The sequence below is a fragment of the Orbicella faveolata genome, unplaced genomic scaffold, assembly GCF_042242905.1.
Source record: "Orbicella faveolata isolate gen_17 unplaced genomic scaffold, um_ofav_v1 contig_13, whole genome shotgun sequence".
NCBI lineage: Eukaryota > Metazoa > Cnidaria > Anthozoa > Scleractinia > Merulinidae > Orbicella > Orbicella faveolata.
In genome coordinates this window covers 24,627,829-24,650,000 of record NW_028301540.1, presented here as the reverse complement: position 1 = coordinate 24,650,000, position 22,172 = coordinate 24,627,829, and the positions used below count along the sequence as shown (strand labels likewise).

The 22,172-nt window shown below is 41.9% G+C and overlaps 1 protein-coding gene across 1 annotated transcript in view; it reads right to left on the bottom strand.

Moving 5' to 3' along the window:
* LOC110060133 (uncharacterized) overlaps positions 1-22,172 on the bottom strand; it is a 54,463-nt gene that overhangs the window by 6,848 nt on the left and 25,443 nt on the right. The window contains exons 14-37 of the mRNA XM_089285931.1: positions 19,448-21,375; positions 18,195-18,538; positions 17,186-17,764; positions 15,194-15,373; positions 14,318-14,374; positions 13,674-13,825; positions 12,759-13,063; positions 11,627-11,788; positions 11,060-11,127; positions 9,633-10,910; positions 8,616-9,221; positions 7,878-8,525; positions 6,777-7,088; positions 6,005-6,245; positions 5,126-5,280; positions 4,443-4,643; positions 3,893-3,952; positions 3,571-3,681; positions 3,346-3,459; positions 2,564-2,639; positions 2,029-2,200; positions 1,311-1,597; positions 612-770; positions 125-312 (exon numbers count right to left, since the gene is read on the bottom strand). Coding sequence (XP_089142057.1) covers positions 125-312; positions 612-770; positions 1,311-1,597; positions 2,029-2,200; positions 2,564-2,639; positions 3,346-3,459; positions 3,571-3,681; positions 3,893-3,952; positions 4,443-4,643; positions 5,126-5,280; positions 6,005-6,245; positions 6,777-7,088; positions 7,878-8,525; positions 8,616-9,221; positions 9,633-10,910; positions 11,060-11,127; positions 11,627-11,788; positions 12,759-13,063; positions 13,674-13,825; positions 14,318-14,374; positions 15,194-15,373; positions 17,186-17,764; positions 18,195-18,538; positions 19,448-21,375 — 8,383 coding nt within the window. The remainder of the gene's footprint in view (positions 1-124; positions 313-611; positions 771-1,310; positions 1,598-2,028; positions 2,201-2,563; positions 2,640-3,345; positions 3,460-3,570; positions 3,682-3,892; positions 3,953-4,442; positions 4,644-5,125; positions 5,281-6,004; positions 6,246-6,776; positions 7,089-7,877; positions 8,526-8,615; positions 9,222-9,632; positions 10,911-11,059; positions 11,128-11,626; positions 11,789-12,758; positions 13,064-13,673; positions 13,826-14,317; positions 14,375-15,193; positions 15,374-17,185; positions 17,765-18,194; positions 18,539-19,447; positions 21,376-22,172) is intronic.

Sequence of the window (22,172 nt, the reverse complement as noted above, 5' to 3'; positions counted from 1 at the left end):
CATAATCGGGTTATTTTTAGAAACGTTCTTAAAATAACCCGATATCCACTCTAACTACACTTCTAGTGAATAAGGTGGCTTGTCACACAAATGCGTGACAGCGTGACTACCCAATGTTCAGTACCTGTACAACATCCAGAGCTGCCTTCAGCTGCTTCGCCACTATCTTCTCTGTCTTGGCTGACTCGTCGTTCTTGTCCTTTTCTGTTTCCAGCGACACTTCCAGGAAAGCGCTACGGTTCTTTTCATCTTCTAGAGAAGTGCTGAGTTCCACGGAGCGATCTCTCGCAGCATTCAAAGCCGCTTGCAGCTCTAGAAGATTGGGAGAAAATATACAGCATCAGTTTATTAGCCAAGCGTCAAGTTTTTCAAACCGAACAGCTGGCCTGTGCAGAGTTGTCCAATTTCATCTACATATATTTTCTTCTTCAGTATCCATCTAATTTCAAGCAGACGGTTTAGGAGAACAAGAAAACAATCAGCCAGAGGATATCGCCTTGACCTGCCTTCGAATTCTCAAAGCTAACATGAAAGGAAAGTGTCGCAACAAGAAGGGAGAATTTCTACTTGGAATATAAAAACTTCAGGTAACATTTCTCTTATTGTCTTACCTTTATTCACGTTTCTAAGTTGATCTGCTCGTTCTTTTGCGTGTTTTAGCGCCTCTGTTTGTCGTCTTTCGTTCGTCAACGCAAGCTGCATATGTTCTGCTCGAGCTTTCTCGTCTCTCAGGGCTGCGGACAATTCCTCGATTGTTTCACGATCTCTTTCTGCGGAAGAGAACAATAACACAGATGTTAAATTCTGGAGTTGATTTAGGAAAAGGAATGCTGTAAACTTGTCCACAGGCTTGTTTATGGAGCTGTACTGTAGTGAGTGTCTCGTAATCTGGTGGTCCCATGCTCAAACCATCTATCCTACCACTATTAAAATATATGTTGTTCTCGCTAGTTCGAAGTTTAACGTCTCGGGCGCGCTGGCCACAGGGTCAGCCAACTGGTTATCTTCTGTAAGTTGGGATTGTTAGCTAGACTATGTTCACTTGAAATATTTGTTTCATGAGCTGATGCAATTTCGTATTTCAACGAGTATGCTGTTTGTTCCTAAGCGCCACAAGGGAAAATAGCATTTACCATCATAATCAGGTTAGACCGGTTTTTTTAGAGGGCGATCAGTGACAAGTGAAAATAGCGTAGTGGAAGCCTCGAATCGCCGACGAAGAAAAACAGTTCTCTGATGTTAACTGAGTATCACACCAAGCTAAAAAGAGAAAATGCTGGAACAAAAACAAAACACAAAGATCTTTTTACCCAAGGCCTCTCCTTGCAGTGCTTTCTCGGTCTCCAACTCAGACTCCAAATTGGACAATGAGATTCTTTCTCTCTCTAACTGCACCTCTAACTCAGCTTTTTCTTGTTTATTGGCTGATAGCTGTCGGCGGAGAGCTTCCATGCTCTCAAGAAGCCGGTTGTTTTCTTGTTTACCACGGTGACGTTCGCTTTCCACAGCATCTTGGTATTTCTTCGTGTTGGCTCGTTCAAGTTCCAACGCTTGAGTCTGGTTCGATAAACGAACTTTTTCTGCTTCAAGACTTGTTCTGAAGAATGATAATAAAAAAAAAAAAAAAAATAGTAATAAATAAGCCGACTCACGGTATTTTCAGTTAGTTTAACCACTAACAAAATTACCTTTAAATTGAAGGAAACCCGAATATAGTAGTTTACAAAGAGATAGTAATAAACCATAAAGGAACAAGGATGGTTAAGGATGGAGAAGATTAACACGGATCACAAACGACGAACTTGAAAAACTAAGGCTAACTTTTTATAGCTCTTCACGAAAATTTAGAAAAAACGAAAAAGAAAGAACGAACTAAAATATATTAATTTTGTTTAGCGACGATTCACATTCAGTGATTCAAAACTCAATTCCAAAATCAGAAAAAAACGCCCCAAATGACCACATAATCATGCACTGAAAAATAAATTTGTGGTAGCTGAAATAATATGCGTTTTCAAATTGTCTTACCTGAGGGACATGACCTGCACTCTTTCTTTCTCAAGGGCGGCGCCCAGATCTGTGATCCGGCTTTTCTCTTTCGCCAAAGCCTCCTTCAAGTCTGCCACCAGAGTGCGCTCTCTCTTTAGCGAGTTTTTGAGATCGTTTTGCACGTGTTCAGCCTGCTGACCTTTAACTAACACTAAATCACATCAGGAGAGAGAAAATTGTGAATTCAGCTGTAGCCTACAGTACTGTACTGAACTACTGCTGAAGAATTTCACGATGATGCATTCAGGGTTCATAGCTCTTCAGCAAAAACCCGACATTTTTCACGAGCGGATTTTTCAAAAAAAGATTTGAGAGATTTTGCTTCCCTTTTCTCATCTCCTCCGTAGATCACAAGTATTTCTAAAAAACTTTCCAACCAGATTTTTGAATTCGGTTATATTTGTGTCTGGGAGATTTCTTTCCTTCTTTACCTCACTTAAAATCAAGCAAACTAGCAACTTTGCACCTAGTGAATACCATAGACTAAACTAATTATCTGATGATATTATCTTACACTGTGTTCTGAAATCTCTCTCTCGTTTGGTAGCTTCTTCAAGCTGTCCGCGCAACTGCTCAACAAGATCTTGCTTCTAACAAAAGAAAAAAGAAAACTATTAACCTAGCGCGAATAAACACAAACAATTTTAAAGAATTCGCTTTGGCTCTCCTCAGTTATAACGGAAACCGAAGCAAACAAAATTAGTAGAATTCTACTTGTACACTGATGCAAACGTTGCAATCTGATTGGCTGAGTTACCGGTATACTATCAGCCATTAGAGTACAGACGATAGAGGTCATCCATATGTTGGAAACGTTTTCTAGCTTCTTTAGTGTTTCGAAAGATTTAGAAATATTACTAGATAATTACTTTAAAACCTCAAAATGTTTCATGACACACAGACGCAAATTTCAAATCAGGATAACAATTCAATCCGCACGAGTTTGCTAAAGCATAAAGTTTATTACTACGCTGGGAAATGATTGCATGGAATATTTGGAGGAAATTTAGTTAGAATTCTACTAAAACAACTAGATTATTCGCTCTTGATTTCTAAGAATCAAGTATCACCTCATAAAAATCGAGAGCGAATAATCTAATTATTAATTAGAACTACCACTTACGTAATTATAATTGAGCTCATCTTACCGTCAATAAATTCGAAAAATCGTGAAATACCATTGAATACAAAAAATCCACCCTACTGCAAAAGACTTATGAAGATGAAGAAGCTTCAAACTAGTTCAGACAGAGCGAAACTGGACGCTTGTATCGACAAATGCTACGCCAGTCTTACCTGATCGTTCAGCGGTTTCATCGTGGACATCTTTCGTAGTTCTTGGATCTCAGCCAGCAAAGAATCACGGTCTTTTTTACGAAGCTGTTCTGTAACACGACTTGTGAGTCCATCCTAGGAAACACAACAGCAATGGTAAAGAAAAAAAATATACATACCGGCCGCAATTTTTTTTTTTTCTTTATTCCTTTCTCTCTATGAACTTTAACTGCCAACTTACTATACCTGCGTGTGGATTTGGTCTCGTAGCTGTGCTGCCACAGGGGAGTCATGGCCGTTCGCAAGCTGAGAAGTCCTCAGCTCGGCTACAAGAACATCTCGGTCTTTCTCGAACACCTGTAAGGGTACAAAAGACAATGGTACACTAGTCAACACGAGTGACATAAACAAACAAGCCTTTTGCAGTCTATTGCCATCCAAGATGGCCGCTTATTCGAGCGATCTAATATGGGGTGGAGGGAAGAAGAAAGTCATGAGGAAGAAACAAAGAAACAAAGAAACAAAGAAGAAACAACAAACAAACAAACAACAACAAATATATACTTACCGTCTTCACGGCGTTAATCAAATCTGTCCGCCAGTCTGCCTCCTCCTGAAGTTTGGAAGGCTGGTGAACAAGTTATTACAGAATTACAATCCGAGACAAGTAAATTTGAAGAAAATATTGATGATTATGTCAAAGAAAACGTCCTTACAAACAGTTTTATAAAAGGTTTTGACAAATCTCTTGTTTTATTCAGATATTTTATATTTCGTCAATGAAGAACTTTCTGACACAATGTCTGATAAAAACCTCCCGATAGCGTTAGAAAATATTCGAAAATATTCATGTCATCTCTTGAAGTTGTCACATGGAATTCTGTTGTATTCGAAACAACTCAAGTGATTGTCTACCGTCGATCTTTCCCAGTTTAATTACTGCACTCAAATTCAATTTATGTCTTTCCGAAACAAAAAAAGCGCACTTCACCAACTAAATCATCATTGATTATCATAAGATCTGAAGTCAAGAAAGTAAATAAACGCTTGATGGTGCCTCAATGAAGCGGGTATACCATTTCTTTCTTTTTTTGTAATCAAAAGACAACTCCTCTCACCGTCGATGCCTTTCGAGTTTGCGCTACGAGATTCTTCAGTGATTGCACAGCTTCAAGCAATGCTTGCTTCTCCGCTGACCATGACGACTGAAGAGTCGCTACATCTGGGCTTGCAAGTGAGCGGTCCTGAGGTGGCGTGGACACGGCACTGACGAGTGATTGGATTGTCTCGGCCTCGGTATGAAGATTGTTGAGAAGGCCCTGGTGAGGAGAAAGAATATAACTTCCCATTTAAGCGCCTCTTAGCGACTCTACCGAGAAAATCCTGAAAACGTTAACCGTGGTGGCGGCAACTGACTAAAAACAGTCACAAGGACCAATCACAACAAACATAGACACACAAACGGCCAATCAGAACTCGAGCAGGTTCACGTGATCAAAGCCAAGCGCGAAAAAAACGCGCGTAACCCAGTCGCTATCGGTTCATTGTATCTGATTGGTTACGTAGGTGGCGTGAGATTTTTTCAACCAATCACGGAATTAAGCAAAGCAAAAGGATTTGTAATGATAAGCGATGAAAGAATTCGAAATAACTCCAGATTTCGACAGTCGGTTGAAATCCTCTCTATTCGATACCATTTATGGCAACTGAAGAAATCCTTTGAACCTCTTTGTCCTTACTATTACGCGATCTAACGTTCACAATCTGAACATGTGTTTTCTTGAAAAATATTCTCTCTTACCTCGATTGTATTTTGAGATTTCAGAGGTGAGGTAGCCGCTGACTTGACGCGAGTCTGCCGTACCAGCTGACCAACAAGTTCATTGTCTAGCCGCTCGTTCTCATCCAGCGCCGAGTTAAGGCGCATGCGCATCTCTGGAGATGCAGAGTCAATACCTAATAAGGTTGAAACAAAAGCATTGGGACAATGGCGTGTGAAATGTGTCATTTTAACAAATTGACGTCAGTTTCTCATACGTCTGTTCTGTTATTGATCATGAATTTCGTCATAACATTGTCAAAATAGCTGTGGATCCACGAGGTGATAGCCGAATGGATCACTTTGACAATGTTGTGACGAAATTCATTGTCAATAGCGGGACAGACGCATGAAAAACTGACGTCAATTTGTTTTTTACGATAACAAATTGCCAAATTGTCCGCTTTCGCTCGTTGACGCATCAACGACATACATGTAAATTATAAATTCATGAGTCTGTCCGCTTATTGACAATGAAAATTAACCAATGAGCGCGCCAGAATTTCTGCAGTTATCGTTAAGGTCTATATTCTTCTGAAGAATCTAGAAGTGTAGCAGCTGTTACTGGTTAAGGACATTTGTTTCTGTTGTTTGTTCTATTATTCTCTCAAAGGGAATCAAGCCATTCATGTAAGACCATACGAGAGCGGATACCCGACCTGAAGAAACTCAACCCTCAGTATTTATCTATAACGATCAAATTGTTTCGTCACTACCAACAACTAGGTAACTTTTACAGAACTTTAATGGTACACGTACATCGAGACGATATCTCCATTTAATGATTTTCTTCATTCTTATCACGTGTATGCTTCGCAATGTTTTGAAATTGTAAAGAGATTTTGTATTTTGATCACACACCTGATATAGTCATCAGTCGTTGTATCTCTCGCTGATGGTCCTGTCGCATCCTGTTGACCTGGTCATTGTGTGTTGTGTGTAGTTCTTGTCGCAGATTGTTCAACTTCGCCATGTTTTCCATCTCTAACTCGGTCTTCACTTGCTGCACATCTCTCTGGCGTCTCTGCTCTTCGTTCTCTTTCACGGCAACCAGTTGATTCTCGTATTGCCGTTTGAGGTTTTCCTCTACGCTTTTTAGTTTCTAAAAAAGATGAAGAAATATGAAAGTCACCACGATTGTATGCAAATACCGAACCAAGAGGCAGTATTTATTTGTGTGAGGAGGTGGTTTCGACGATCAACAACAAAAATCACAACATTTTCTCGGGTTACGGCTTTTTTAGTTAATTGCACCCTTAGCAATCAAAACAATTTATTATGAAGCTCGATAATGGGGTAAGATCGTCTGAGGGACCAATCAGATAAATAGTAAATAAAAAATAATAATTTGTGTGTCAATCAGAATAACAGCAGAATAAATAAAACAAAGAAACCGACGCCGAGCCTCACCTAGAAAAACAACAACAACAACGACAACGACAAACAAAAAGAAAAGTCAAGCCAGGATTGTTTTATCCCTTAAAATAACTGATCGGAGTCACCGCACTGACTGGATCGGCCCGTGTAATGATCAAATGCAATAACTAAACGTTCCCTCTTGTATTCATAACAATTAGAAGCGTTTAAATTGTAAATATGGACTAAACTCACTATTCGCAACCAAAACACTTACTTGCTCAAAAGCAAGCTGTTGAGTTGGACTCAGGGCATCCTCAGCCCCCGTGGGTACCCCCCTCTGAACGTTTTTCATTTCGGCCTTGAGAGTGTTCACTTCATCGCGATGAACCTTTTGTAGGTCAGCGACGGCCGCCACGTGACTGTCCTCCTGGGATTTGAATCTCTCGCGTAATTGGTCCATTTCTGCTCGGAGCGCAGCCAACTGGCGAGACTCGGCCTGGAGGTTTCTACGAATCTGTTCTTTTTCATGTTCTTTCGTTTTCAAGTCCTCTTGAACTTGATTCCTTTCATGAGTCATTGTTTCCAACTGCAGGAGAAGACAAAACTACAGTGTTCAGACAAAATGGAAAGCAAGATTTAAGGTTTGCCTTAATGAAATAGCACACAGAAATATGAAAAAAAAACAAAACAAAAAAAAAACGTAACTTTGTGAGTTAAAAGAATCGCATCCAATGTAATGATAGTATATTAATCATGAACATAGAATTTATGAGATAAATTAGTCCGTTGCAGGAAAAAAAATACTCAGATTTCGAACAATAGCCTTCATAAGATTTACTGTCAAAGACTGGTAAATCTGGAAATGTCTACCATTCAAAAAAAAAAAAAAAAAACAGGTTCATCTTGCGGTAGTTGATATAAGGAAGGTAAACTCAATGCTAAAACAATTTCCTCTTAACCGCAAACTACAGAACTAACAACGGCCTGGTCTAACTGACTAAGCGGAAAGATTAAACAAACAAGCGAACGAACGAACAAACCGACAAAAAACTGAGAATGTGACTAAACGCTCTCCAAAAAATCAACAAACTCATGCGCCAGATTATTCTAGTCTATAGAAAGACAAAGACAAATTTTAGGCAGTAAGTATCTACAAATAAAGTTCTCTGTTGGAGTGCGCTTTCTCTCACCTGCCGCAACTTAAATTTCGGTAATTTTGCCTAGACGCCTGAAAAAAAACTCTCCCTTCAAATAAATCATTTCGTTTTGCTCAAACTCGTTACGTACACAAAGGAATACCAGCGCGCGCCACTTCAGTAAGCGCGCAAATTCCGCGCGCGCGCGCTACTAGGTCACTTCCGGAGTAGAACCTAACCTGTTTGGCGAGAAGAGCCGCGGCCTCAGTTTCTCGCTGTTCTTTTTCAGTCCTTTCTCGGCTCAACTCGTCCTGCAGCACTTTCATTTCTTCTCCTTTCATACCCAACTCCTCGTCCTTTCTTTTGGTTTCCTCCTCTTTAGAAGCAAGTTGGTCTGCCGCCTCTTTCAGCTTTTCCTCATTGGCAATGTTCAACTGCTCCATCTCCTTTACCTTCCCTTCAAGCTCTTCAATGACCTTCTGCTGTTGAACTAAAGCATCTTGACTACCTTTGAGCGCTTTGTCAAACTCTTCCTTCTCCGCTGTCTCGTTCTTGCTCTCCTGCAAAAGATTTTCTAACTCTTTCATGCGATCTTCGCGTTCATTTATCAAATTTTCTTGCTCCTTCAGTTTGCCATGTTGATCTTCTAGTAGCTTCTGTTGTTCCTCCATCATCTGGCTCATCTCCTCCATTTGCTCGGCCAGATTTTTCAGTTCGTCGTCCTTCTTGTCAAGAGCCTCTTTGAAGGTGTCCAACTGCTCGGCCAGCGCTCGGGACTCTTCGTCTTTCCGATCGTAAGCTTCGCGTTCGTCTCGGAGCATCCGTACTGGTGTCGGAGTTTCGTCGCGTTCTGCTCCATTCTCGTGCTTGGTTCGGTTAAGCTGCTCCTAAAAAGAAAAGAAAGCAACTCAAATGTTAGAATCATGGTAATAAAAGCTGTGCTAGACGATAACACAAGAACAGTGTCGTCAACTCACCCTCAGCGCCGAGATTTGAAGAAAGCTCTCGTTAAGTTGTTTCTGCATTGCTTCTTTTTCTCGCTCCAGGTCCTTTTGCGTCTCCTCACTAGTTTCCAGGTCCTCGTGCAACTTGTCCTTCAACTCCTGCGCTTCCTTGAAAGCTTCCAGGGTCTTGGTCAGTTCATCTTGTAGATCTTTGATCCGTGCTAACAAGTCAATCTCCGATTGAGTTTTCGCGCTTAATTCCTTTTCCAATTCGATGTTACTTAGCTCCAGTTCCTTCAATCGCGTTCCCAGCTCCTCGATAGCAGCTTGCATCTCTTCTTTCGATTGTTCGTCGACGCTGAGTTTGCCCTCCAACTCTTTGCACTTACTAGCCAAGTCTTCCCTTTCGGAGCGAGCCTGTTCTACTAGCTCCATGAGCTTGTTCGCCTCTGGTTCCTGGATGCTTTCCTCTAAGGCCTTCTTGTAGTTGTCAACTTGTTGTTCAAGGTCTGTGATTTTTGCTTGCAGTTCTCGCACAGCTTCATCGTCCTGTTTGGAAACTCCGCTTCCAGTCGATTCCTCAACGCCCCACAACCCTTCTCCGTGTATACCTGTCTCCACAGTTTCTACAGTGGTTACCTGATGAAATCATAAAATAGATCATACGAGAAAACAATCATTGAATAAGCCCAGAGTGTCTGCTTCGAAGTTGCTAAGAAACTGGTCACACTATGATGGCGAGTGTTTCAACGAAGATTTGGCAAATGACACTTGTTACCCTACCTGAACAACGGTGTAGTGAAGGCGAGTGTTTACAACAGTTGTCAAGAGCTTTCAAATCTAATTTTTCGTCTCTTATCTTGACTTTCCTTGTTTATTTTTGATTATAATCACCTATTCACTGCTTTTCTCCACAGTGACAAATTACCTTGAGATTTTGTTCGAGCTGAAGATCATAAAATATAGTTTAAGATACCGTGAGAGAAGATATTCTGATGGAACTTCTTAAGTCTCTTATTTATCCTTTAAAGAAAATAACAATAACTATACCTGTATCAAGGGAACGTCCATCTGCAGGGACGCTGCCCTTTGGAGCTTTTGGATTTCTTCTCTATCTCGCTCCTTCTCCTGTTTAAGCTGATTCACAAGCTCAGTCTGCTCCTTTGCCTCGGCTTCCAACACTGGAATCTTCTCCAGATGAATCTGCGCCTTCTGCAGTAGCTCTCGCTTCTTCTCTTTCTCCAGTTCGGCGCTTTCAAGCTTCTCGGCTAGTTCTTCGTTCTGCTCCGTCAGCTCTTTGAGTTGCGCTTTCATCTGTTGCATCTGATCAAACTCCAGCGTGTCTTCTCCCTTTGCCGTGGACAGCTCGATCTTCAGCTCTTCTTTCTCGTCCCAGAGGTGTTGCACCGCGTCCCGGAATTGTTCGATGGCGTCTTTTAGCTTCTCGTTTTCCTCCTGTAGCTCGCTAACGTCGCCATGAAGTTTCTCGACTTCTTTCTTCAATCGGTCGTTTTCCTCAATGACTTCACCCTCGGAGCCAGTCATCTGCGATCGGTTAGCTTCTTTCTCTAAAGAAGCGATCCGTATCACCAGCCCCGTATTCTCTTCCTTAAGCTTATCACAGGCCTCGTTCAGTTCCTTTAATTTGGACTTCAGTTCTTCCGGACCGTCGAGCTCATCAAGTTTCTGTGCCTCCATTTTCGTCAACTTGTCTTCCAGATCTTTTTTCGCGTTCGCTAGATGCTCCACCGCGGACTTCAACGTTTCATTCTCCTCTAGGAGCTCGTCACCAGATTCTTTCAGAGCTTCAAGTTCCTCAACCAGTTCGTCTCTTGCCTCCCTTAATTTGTTCACCTCCCTCTTGAGTCCTTCTTCATCGAAATTCTTATCAACTACTTCCTGTGCCAAACGAAGTCTCGCTTCCTCTTGTAGAGCTTCTAGTTCAGAAACAAGCACTTTTTTGGCTTCCTCGAGTTGCTGCTCACGTGATCTGCCTTCTTGTATCTCTTTCTCGGCGGCCTCGACTTTCGCTTTCAAGTCTTCGTTTTCCTTTCCCATTTCCTCACATTTCTCGGTCAGTTCTTCCTTCTCCTTCTGCAAGGCGTCATTATTTGTTTGCTCCTGCTGTAACCGGTCGTTTTCGGCTGTCATTTCCTCCATTTGCTCGTTAGCTTTGTTCAGCTCATTTGCGAGCCTTTCCTTCTCTTCAAGTTCCTCTTTCAGTCTTGCCATCAATTCCTCCTGGGCTGCCATGACTTGTCCGAGTTCCTCGTTTCGTTGGGATGTGACATCGAGAAGCTCCTTCTGGGCGTTGCGAGCTTGATTCCACTGCAAACAGACACAGGTGGAAAGATTTATAAGCGAGATAAAGTTAGAAGAAACATGCACCAGATCGATGTCTTTGTACGGTAATGATCGCACTGGTAGCATCACTGTCTTTAATAAAGTATAACAATTACAACATTTATCATGAATACCTGTTTTGTCATCATAGCGACAACTTCGAGCATTTTTTGGGCCGCAGATCTCAACCTGACCCCCGAGTCTGAAAAACAAACAGTCATTGAGTTACTTGCTCAATTGAAGGTAAGACTAGGTTTCCTGTTTGGTTATTATTAACGGAGCCCGCTCAGTCTCTATGAGCTAGTGTTGACATTTATGAGAACTAAGGAAAAATGAGGTGATAATGACAAATTGAAAACAATTTGAGAGCGTCTCGATTGAACACGATTCATTAAAGTAAATGGCCTTTCCTTGGCCCAAAAGATTCTGTTTGTTGCCTCTGGAAAGAAGAAAAAAGAAGCCCTCATTGGAAGGGCAAAGGTAAAAACAGCTTCGATTTAGGGTCGACATCACAGAACCACGGACTGTGTATTCCTAATTTAAAACGATCCTTCTCCTTTAAAATAACTTCGTTCTTGAACAGCACCTCTGTCTGATTGCCTCCCTAGATCCAAACTGAATTCTAAAAGTTCAGAATTTCTCTTGGTAAGTAGAATAAAACTGTGGTCCCCATTCCATTCCGTGACAGTTTTGAATCGTACCTATAATAAGTTCCTCGGCTTGATCATCCAAGCTCGGGCCCTGGAACATAGTGTCCGTCTGCCGCTGAGACAGTTCCAGTCCTTCATCACTAAGCAGTGACAAGTCGGTCTTGCTGGTCAGCGTTGCATCACTTGACTCGGACAGGTCAGCGGCAGCAGCACCTATAATCAATGTACATGAGCTATTGATCGTTGTACAAGTCAATATTTAATCAATTCTTGCCACTTCCACATCAACTGCGGCTTCATTCTAAGTTCATTAGCGTTACTATGGCTTTCTGTACATTCATTTCAACAGTATCTAGGAATATTTAATTGCAGGTAAATGGCTTTACACCTTAAGTTCTATTTTTCATCTCTCTCCGTTTAATCCTGAAAAAAACCAAATTAAATATTCTGGCCAAATATAACTCAAGAGTTCGCAACGCAAGAGTTCCGCACCTTTTTTTTAGGTTACCGTGTACCTTCAGGGGAGTCTTTAAACCCACGAATGTAGCGCCTCGCGGCCACATCATCGATACCCTACCCCACATCAAATTAAAGCATATAGGTCTGGCTACTCAAAACTTTAATAAGTTTTCTGAAAAATGAATTATCGAATTCTCCGCGAAGGTTAAACTGGAAGGAACAAATCATCTCTCCTTTTCAAAGTTCCAACTCTTCAATTAGCTATCAATCAATAAGGGACTGTTATTTCCGGTAAAAAATCGCAGTGTCAATTTTCTCGGTGAGTATTTACTCTTTTTTATCTGTCTTGTTTTGGCTGAAAGCTCATACAAAGTTTATTTTTTCGAAAAAAAAAAAAAAAAAAAAAAAAAAACCCGGAAATTAGAACATGTTTAACTCTGAAGGTACAAGGTAACCTAAATGAGCTAAATACATTAACAGCAGGCCCCCATAGCTGTTGAATATCTGTTTTGTAATCCGTTAAACAGATTTTAATCAGTACATAGCTCTGCACCAATAGGGTACCTGTATCTAACGTTGTGATATTCAGCAACGATAATGTATCCTAACTCTTTGCAACATGTCTAAGACAGGCCTTTCATAAGGCACAAAGTCATTAACACGAACTGCGTGCCTATGCTTGAAGTTCAAGCACTTAAACAATTTACCACTAAGGTTCCCTCACCTCCTGCTGGCGTAGCGAAGTTTAATGTGGGCGCACTGGGCCCTGCGGCAGGTGTTGAGGTCACTAATCCAGGAGGAATCGACCCCTCGGGCCGACGAACTGAGTCCGTTGGTAACCGGGACTCGTGCAAGGTCCCCGATTCCATTTCCTGTATGGGCCATTGTGTAAGCTGTTCCTCGTTTTGGCTCGTCTCTTGTATGAGGTCTTCAAGCTGTTTATTGATCGTTTCTTCTGTAGAGGCCGCTTGTTTCACGACGTCTGAAAGGAGTTTTAGAAGGCGTTCGTTGGCTCGTTGCAGCGCATTTCTGTCGAGAAAGAAACGAAACAATGCATACATAAAGCCAAAACCCATGTTACTGTTATGTCTATATCAGATTGCTCTGGTCTTACCTCGTAGCTCAGTTGGTCGAGCAACGTTGATCTAGTCCGGATTTCGTGGCTGCGAATACCACCAAAATCAAAATAACTTTTTCTTTGCCTCTAGCGGTCTCATTTTCTTGACTGGGCTAACATTCAAGGCCCTGTTGTTCAGGGCCAGAAGATTCATGGTTTGATTCCAGCTCTTAAATCTATTGCAGAGTTCATTCGCTGATTTGTAATTCATCGCCCAAATAGAATATGGTGTTACAAGTTCTCTTAGAAGATAATGCTCGCTTGAGGTCCAAAAAAATTGCTAGTGGGCGCACGAGTGGAACGGGAGCGTGCAACCGTTTTCTAGACCTCAAAAGTGCATTAGTTTCTAGGAAAATATAGGAACATCATCTTCTATTTTGTTTAAAATATAGCATGGAAAAGCGAAATCATTTCCATCTGAGAAGGGGCGTTGATTGAGGTCGAAACACAAACTCCGGGACCTACGTGCAATAACGGGTATACAGTAGCTATATTCTAAATAAGAGTACAAATTTCCCCCACCTCTCTGCCGCCAAACGTTCAACGTCCGAGCGGAGCATGGTAGCTAGGTTATCCTCCTCTTGATGTTCCCTGTCACGCCGAGTCAAAATCAAGTTGTAATTATCTGACTGGCGCTGGAGATCATTTTGAAGACGAGCTTGCTCAGCTTCCATCTACAAGGTAGAAGAATAAAAATTAATTTACGCGATGCTTATTTGCCTGCAATGGAAAAGGAAATTTAGATAAATTAAGCTTACTTTCTGTCGCTTCGGGTTCTCGCGAAACCACGGTTCGGGCTATTGTAAACAAGTTTCAGCGCATAAACAGAGAGAAATGAACAGCGAACGAGAAGCGAAGGACTGATTAAGGCTTACCATAGCGCTCTTCCGGCAAAGTTAAAATTCAATAGGGCCACAACAAACAGTTAGTTAGCCAGCCAAGCTAAGTTTGGTTTTGAGTTCAAAAAACTTCATTGGTAATTTGATCATTAAACTCGCAAAACATTCAACAACCAATCAGAGCGAACAAATGTGCCTTCTCGGCCAATCAGGTACAAAACCAATAACACGTGACTTAGCATTCAAATATTATTCTGCACTTGCCCCCATTGCTCCCTATTGCCCATTTTGCTTGAAAAAGCGTTAATTAGCGATTCAGATACACACCTCTTTCAGTAGCGACTGCTTCTCTTGAAGCTTGTTCACCAGCTTTTCATTTTCGTCCTAAAAATATTCGTGAAGATAGAACAGTTACATGCTCATCAACATAACAGCAACAAAAAGAAAAACAAACAAAGCCTAACAGGAGATCTTCGATCGATCACCGCGTCAGCGAAACGCCATAGAACATAGCTAAAGCGATTTCATTTTATGTGATACAAGGATTATCAGGTCGCAAAAGATATGCGGGCACATTTCAACGGTGTTCAACAATTAGCTGAATTTGGTTTTTGTAAGACGGCGAGAAATTCCATGCAAGGTCTCCGTTTGTATTACCTTCAGCTCTGGCAGTTAACAAAAGCCTTAAACATCAAAAAAAAAAAAAAAAAAAAAAAAAAAAAAATCAATAATTGATAATTGTTACAAAGTGGATTAAGGCCACGTAATATGGGGAGGCATTTTTTTTTTTTTCAACTTTCGATGCAACGCTGTTGCATTGCAAATTAAAAAGAGCTTATTGCCACCCGTGTTACAATTAGCGGCAGCAGGTCGTACGGATATTAACTCCTGTCTTCTTCGAGCAACATGTTGCCGCAACTTGCATCGCTATTAAACATGCAGTGTAATTGCAATGAATTACAATGTAATGTTGCACGAATAGGAGGAAATATAAGTTGCCCGTATCACTCCGCCTTTTGCCGCAAATCACGTAGATTACGTTAAGATTTTGGTGAAAGGTGACGCTGTCGATTGAAACGCTGAACTTCGATTAAACAATCGGATCTAAGAATCGGAAGCACTCGGGTCTTATACGAGGATTTACTGAGAACACGTTTCTTCAAGCTTGCGGGTAAAGCAAAAGCTAGAAACACAATTACGCACCTTCGTTCTTTCGATTTCAGCCACGAATTCCTTCTCCTGACTTTTCACGAATTCCTGCAATTTCTCCATCTCTTGCCGGAACTGGCTCTCCAGTTCTTCCAGACTCTTGGCCTGTTGGGTTTCAATCATTGCAGCTTTCTCTTCCGCGGCGGCCAGATCGGATTTGACACGTTCCAACTCCTATCAGTATTAGGGGCAAACAAAGTGAATAACAGGCACAGCATAGGATCGTACTGTTCAGATAGACCAGAGAGACAGTCACGCAAGATAGTGTTATGTTTGCGTGAAGGCGCGTTGCGTGACTAGAGAGCTTAACGTTACCGTAAACCTTCGCGGGTGTCCTTAGCGAAAAAAAATATTACCGCGCTGTCTTAAAGACAACCACTACAAATTATATATCAATGCAAAGGTTATAGAGTGCTCTATTCGATAAAAATTGTTTTGCTTCAATTTTTGTTAATCATAAGGCGAGCGCGACCTAAAAGCGCGAAACGACCGACGTTCCATTGAGCGAATTTATTGGGTATCAAACTCGACCGCATCAACAAAGCTACTGCATTATATCATTCACAAGGCATTAATCATCAAAACCGTGTGAGGGTTTGGCGATATCCCTATTTGTTGTTTTGGAAAATTTCTGTCAAGTTTGATGTCCAAAAATACAGCGACACGTTTTACGACGAAGGCCATTGCAGGAGGTCAATTTTGAAAAACGCAAATCCCCCACACGGTTTTGATGATTGATGCCTCGTGAATGATATAATGCAGTAGCTTTGTTGATGTGGTCGAGTTTGATACCCGATAAATTCGCTCAATGGAACGTCGGTCGTTTCGCGCTTTTAGGTCGCGCTCGCCTTATGATTAAAATAAATTGAGGCAAAACAATTTTTATCGAATAGAGCATTCTATAACCTTTGCATTGATATACAATTTGTAGTGGTTGTCTTTATAACAGCGCGGTAATATTTTTTTCGCTAAGGACACCCGCGAAGGTTTACGGTAACCTTAAGCAAACTACGACGACGACAGCAACGAGAACGAGAACAAAAGGTTTAATGAGCAGAACAATGGCTGTGCACGTGCGTTTTTAATTCGGCAAAACAAGAATGTGAAATGACCAAGTTCTGTGTAGTCTGGGGAACGCGAACGACGACGGTTAATTTGTCGTATTTCCATTTGGAATTGAACGCTGTCATTGCATATTTAGTCCGAGCATGTTTTTAGAGCCATTGGCGCACTAAACAGATCTACACAATCGCGAATTTCGCTGGTAAAATATAAATTCCTATTTGACTTGGCCTAGTCCTCGGCGTTGCCGTGGTCCTTGCTTAAGCTCCCTACTACGGCAAGGAGGGCGGCGAGGGAGATTTTTCCACCCTGGAAAATTAGCTCTTCTGTTTTCCTGCTGGACGTTTGCATGATTTCGCTAATCAAAGCCAGATAAACGTGTGCGTGTTTCGTAGAAGCGTCATGTAATCAGAGATGATTGGATTCTCAAGCCATCTGAGCTTCAAGACGCCTCTACAGGGAAGCGTACAGTGTCTCTTTTTGTTGTGTGTTTTTTCATTCGATCTGAATTTTTCGTAGGCAGCAGAGGATACACGGTAAGAGGGTCAGTCCCCCATACAGGCCATATTCTCAAGGTAATCCCGCTCAGGCCATTTTAAGATATGTTATCTAGTTCTCCCGCGAATAATGTTACCACGCGCATTGGATACATGAGTAAAATACCCGTCACGGGATGTACATCACTAGATCCTCCTAGGATTTCTAAAGTCGATAGTGACCTATAAATAGCTTGATAGGAATTAACTAAGGAATAAGGCCTATAAGGTGGATTAACTCTCTCGACGTGATTTATCTTCCCTCGACAGGAATCAAGCTTTGGGAAAGAAAATGTCAATAATGCAATAGGAGATGTGGGTTATTTCGCCAACTAAATAAAAAAAAAACTGGTAATTTTGACTGCAGAAGAACAGAACAACTTCCTACCCTTTTGTGTCTCTCCTCGAGCAAACTCTGTAACTCTTGCACCTGTTCCCCGTGTGCAGAGTCCACATCGCTCTGTACACTCTCCATCTCCTTGTCAAAGGTCTCCTGCATGCGTTGCACGATGTCACGGTGCGCGGTCTGCATGCTTGCCTGCACCGCTTCTAGCGCTAGCACCCGTGATTTCTCTCTCTCAAGCGCGTCCTTAAACGCGTCAATCTCCTTGCTGTGAGCCACATCGAGCTCTTCCTTGATCTGCGAAAGCTCTCTCTCGGCGTCTAGACTAACGGCGGAAAGCTGATCGTTGTACGCCTGCGCAACTTCGCTCTTGAGACGTTCTACTTCCGCCACGTGACCAGCCTTGAGGATGTGAATTTCCTCCACGTGCTTCTGCTGTAATTCAGCCAATCCGCGCAGCTGTTCCGCGTGTTTCTGTCCCAGGCTGGCCTCGAGTTGACGAAGGTTCTCTAAATGTTCTTGTTCCAGTTCGTAGCGAGCTACTTCTTTAGCTTCTTCCAGTTCCGTTTGGAACTTTTGAGACATTTCCGCGCGGGTAAATTCTCTCATTCGTTCGAGGTCCGCCTTTAGAATTTGAGAAACAGAGGGAAAATGTTTTAGTCTCTAATTGTCTTTATGAGGTAGCTTAAGAGATGCATGTCATGACAAAATAAAGGCACGCAACTGGTGCTTGCTAGCCTCAACGTTCCACGCACCCACTACTTTCAGTTGCATTCAGGTAGATCACTGAGGCAGAAGCGTTTTCTCCGCGCGTATCCAAACAACCTCCAACGTCATTATTCTCACTGTTCCAAGTTTAAAACGGAGTTTTAAGTAAAAACGTAGTAACAACCACGGTTAAATTAAAGACTACATAAGGACTACATAAGCTCTCTGCGACATGTTTGCACCTTTCGTTGATGGACCGCAAACTCAAGCAAATTAACTCAAAAACAAACTTATGGCCCGTTCAAAATGATTAAGTCGAAATCGTCACCGTAAGAATTAAACAAACCTCGTGTTCAGTCTCCAACCGAGCCGTCATCTCGGTGAACTTTTCCATGTGAGTTCGCACCAGTTCCTCTCGGACGGCTTCGAGTTCACGATCATGTTGCTCCTTCAACATTTGTAACTGCAACTCCTGTTGTTCGCTGAGGCTGCCGCTGAGTGCTTCTTGTAACCGAGCTAAATCTGCCTCCTTCTCTTCTTCGAGCTTAACTCTGTCGGCAGCCAGTTCTTCGTTGAATCGCATCTGTAGAGCTTTCATTTCTGCATCGTGTTTCTTTTGCAGAGCGTCGAGGTCCCTCTGCTGTTGGGTTTCCTGTTCCTGTTGGGCTTGCGCCATGGCCGCTTGGTGTTCTGTGGAAAGCGAAAGCATAACAACAAAACAATCGCCGCTAATTTTATTCTTTAACTATGAATAATTACTCAAATCGATGCTCGTGGGCTGGACAACCGATCGAAAATGATTTACACAAGAGATCAAACAGCACAGCATCGCGAAAAACTCCAATGTACGCAGTATTAACAAATGGCGACAAACGACTTTACCTTAAATCTGGAGTCGGTCGCTTTAAGCTTTAAAGATGAAATTACCGACAGCTCTTGCTCAACTCGATGATTGGCCTAACTCAACTAAATTCTCGTCAAAAAACTCACGAATCAAGCAGATGCAATAAGAGTATTACGTAAGTTTGGAGGCATTCCAAAATAGCCCAGCAACAGAATAACCAAGTCCAATCGCTTGTTGTGCCCGCAAAGATGCTCCCCACAACGTTGACATATTCAAATCCAAAGTCTAACTTCGTAAATCCAACATTTTGCAAGCAAAACGCGATTCTTGTGTCATTAAACCAAACGCATGTTTACTGCTTAAAATGATTTCGTATTTAACAAGCAATTATGGAAATAATGCGAGATACCTTTATCAAAGAAACAAATGCAGAATAATTATCTATTACCTCTTATTCAATTCCGGAAATTAAGATGTCCCAAGAGGCGACTTTTGAAAATGAATCTATCGCATGAAGTGCACCAACATATCACTCTTTGTTAGTTCGTACAAATGTTTATATCTTTTCAACGAGAAAATCACGTTGTTTAGCTGACATTTTGAATTGGCACAAACACAGCGTGACTAAAGAGTACGAGAAATTCTGTGAATTTGATTTCTGGCGCAGACCAGTCTATTTAACTTTTTTTTCTTCTTTTCTTTCAGCTACCATGCATCATGGCTTTAAAAGAATTCCAGGTTGAACCTTTTCATACCTGCTACAAGATGTGATTTTTCTTCAACCATCCCTTTCTCCAAGGTTTCTTTTATTCCTTCCATTTCCTGCTGAAGACGAACCCTCGTTGCTTCCACTTCACTATCAGCGGCTAGCTGAACTTGCTCCTGAAGAGTTTTCACTTCATGTAACATGTCGTCTTTGAGCTTTTCCATTTCTTGTAAGTGCTCAGCTTCGAGTTGTCGCTTCACCGCCTCGAGCTGCTCGGCGAAGTCTTCTCCAGAGTATGGCGCCTTCTCCTCTCTCGCTTTTTCCTCTGCTTGCACTGCTTCCAAAGCCTTTGCGAAATCTTCTTTAAGCCTTCCAATCTCCTCTTCGTTTTCTTTTTCCAGCTGCTCTCTCAAAGCATCCATTTGGTTTTCGTGTTCCTTCTGCAAGCTTTCTTTTAAAACATCGAACTTTTCTTGCTCAGAAGAGTCAAGCATTTGCTCTCTGAGTGCTTCAACTTCTCCGCTCATCTCCTCCTTAAAGTTCTCCATTTCATTTTGATGTTCTGTAGTAAGCTGTTCTCTCAGAGCGTCAAGCTCTGCTTGATGCTTCTTCTCGAGTTCTTCTGTGAAAAGCTGCATTTTGGCTTCGTCTGAAGCGACAAGTAGTTCTTCCTTCAACGCTTCAACGTTCTCGGCAAAAAGTTCTTTCATTTCGCTCAACTCCCGCTGATGTTTAGCTTCCAGTTCGCTTCGTAAAGACGAAAGCTCCTCCCCTTGTGAAACTTTCATGTTTTCGTAAATGTCTTTAAATTGCTCTCTCTCGGTTTCAAGTCTAGCACCCAACTCGTCGATTTCTTTGCGGCAATTTTCCATCTCTTCCAACACGTACTTTTCATTCTCTCCCTGGTCATGGCCATACCATTTATTAGCGTCTCTTAAACCTTCAATTTTCTTTTCATAGTGTTGTTTTATATCTTGAAGTTTCCCCTCGTACTGTTGAAATAACTCTTCCTCGCTGCTGCCATCTTTCGACGTCAGCCATTGCTTAGAAAGTTCCAGTTCTTCTTTCAGTTCTTTTAGCTGCGATTCGTATTCTTCGCTTAAGTCTTCAATCTGTTTCTCGTGTTGCTCAAGGATTTCGTGAATCTTTCCTTCGTATTCTTGTATAGTAGCGTCCTTTTTGGAACTGTCTTCCACCATCGCTAACTTCGCTTCTTCTACCTTCTGCACGGCTTGTAAAGCGAGCTCCGCTCTGACACTCGACACTTCATCTAGCAAATCACTATATTGTCTGTGTTTCAAAGTCTCTACTTCTTTCTCGTGGCTTTCGCTAAGATCTAACAACTCTTCCTCTTTGTTGCTCAACTCCTGCCGTAAATCTTCCATTTCCTTCTGATGTTTCTCGGTTAAGTCTATTTTTAACTGCCGTAATGCCTTGCGATGTTCGATTTCCATGGATTCGACCTGAGCGGATAGTCTTAGCGCTGTACTTTCGTAGTCCTTTTGACTTTCCATTCTAAGTTCCTCCATTTCTTTCTCGTGTGTGGCGCTCAGTTTCAGCCGCATCTTTTCTAAAGCCTGTGCATTTTGCATAGCCATCTTGGCGCTCATCTTCGCAAAATCTTTCAATTTGTCTTCTTGGTACTGTCCTCTTAAATCTTCGAGTTCTATCTCATGGCGTGACTTCAGCGAGCGAATCTCGTCGTCAAATTGTTCTGTCAACTCGTTTTTACACGTTTCTAGTTCTTTTTCTTTTGTCTGGTCAAACTCGAGTTTTAGACTCTCAATTTCTTGCTCGTGTTTATCTTGGAGCTCTTTCACAAGCTTCCCGAGATCTTCTTCGTACTTTCCGCCGAGGTCTTTGACAGTGCTTTCCAGCTCGCTGTAGTGTTTGTTGTCCATGTCTGTCTTCACTTTAAGCAGCTCAGTTTGAAGCTCTCCTATTTCTCTAGCGTGCTGCTGCTCCTTGGAGATGTATCTGACAAAAAGAAATGTAAAACAACTGACGCAAGTGCATGAAACGTTATTCTGTGGCATGCCTTAAGACGAGACACTTCTTAAACAAACTTGCTTGATGAGATCTTTTAAATTCAGTCCTCAAAATTTGGATATAACAAACTTCCGGGGCCGGATTTTTCGAAAATCGGTTAACGCTAACGCTAATCCAGGGTTATAAGTCAACCAATGTATTAATTTTTCTGTATAAATATGTTTTTCACTGCTTATTCTTTTTCTAGCTTGAGATTATCCAAAGTCAAAACTGAAGGGCAGACAGCACAAACAGAAAACGTCATCGACAAGTTACAAAACTGAAGTCAAATTCTCGCTAATCTTGAGTTAGCTTAATTGGGTGGTTACATTCGGTTGCCAAAGCGACTTGATAATTCAATATATGATCCAACGCGGTCCCACTCCACCTATGCCCCACCTTCCAAATCTGGGAAGCAGATATTGTCAATATATCGTATATTACTGATATTCCTTACGGCATGAACATGCTTATAAACAAGCTTCCTAACTCGAAAAAGGTGAAAAAAACGGCGGGCGAACAAGCGAACCCGAGCTGATGCGAGGCGGCCGCCCTTGTAGTTCATAACCTAGCATTACAGAACCTGCTCACATGCTGTCGAGGGGCCCTTACCGAGCCACCAACACTCCATGTTATGGGTGTAACCACAAAAATCGTCGACGGGGGAAAGGAAACAGGACCAAAATCGGTTACATTAAGCCTCTTATAACCACATCTACGAACTTCTATTACAATAAACTGAACAT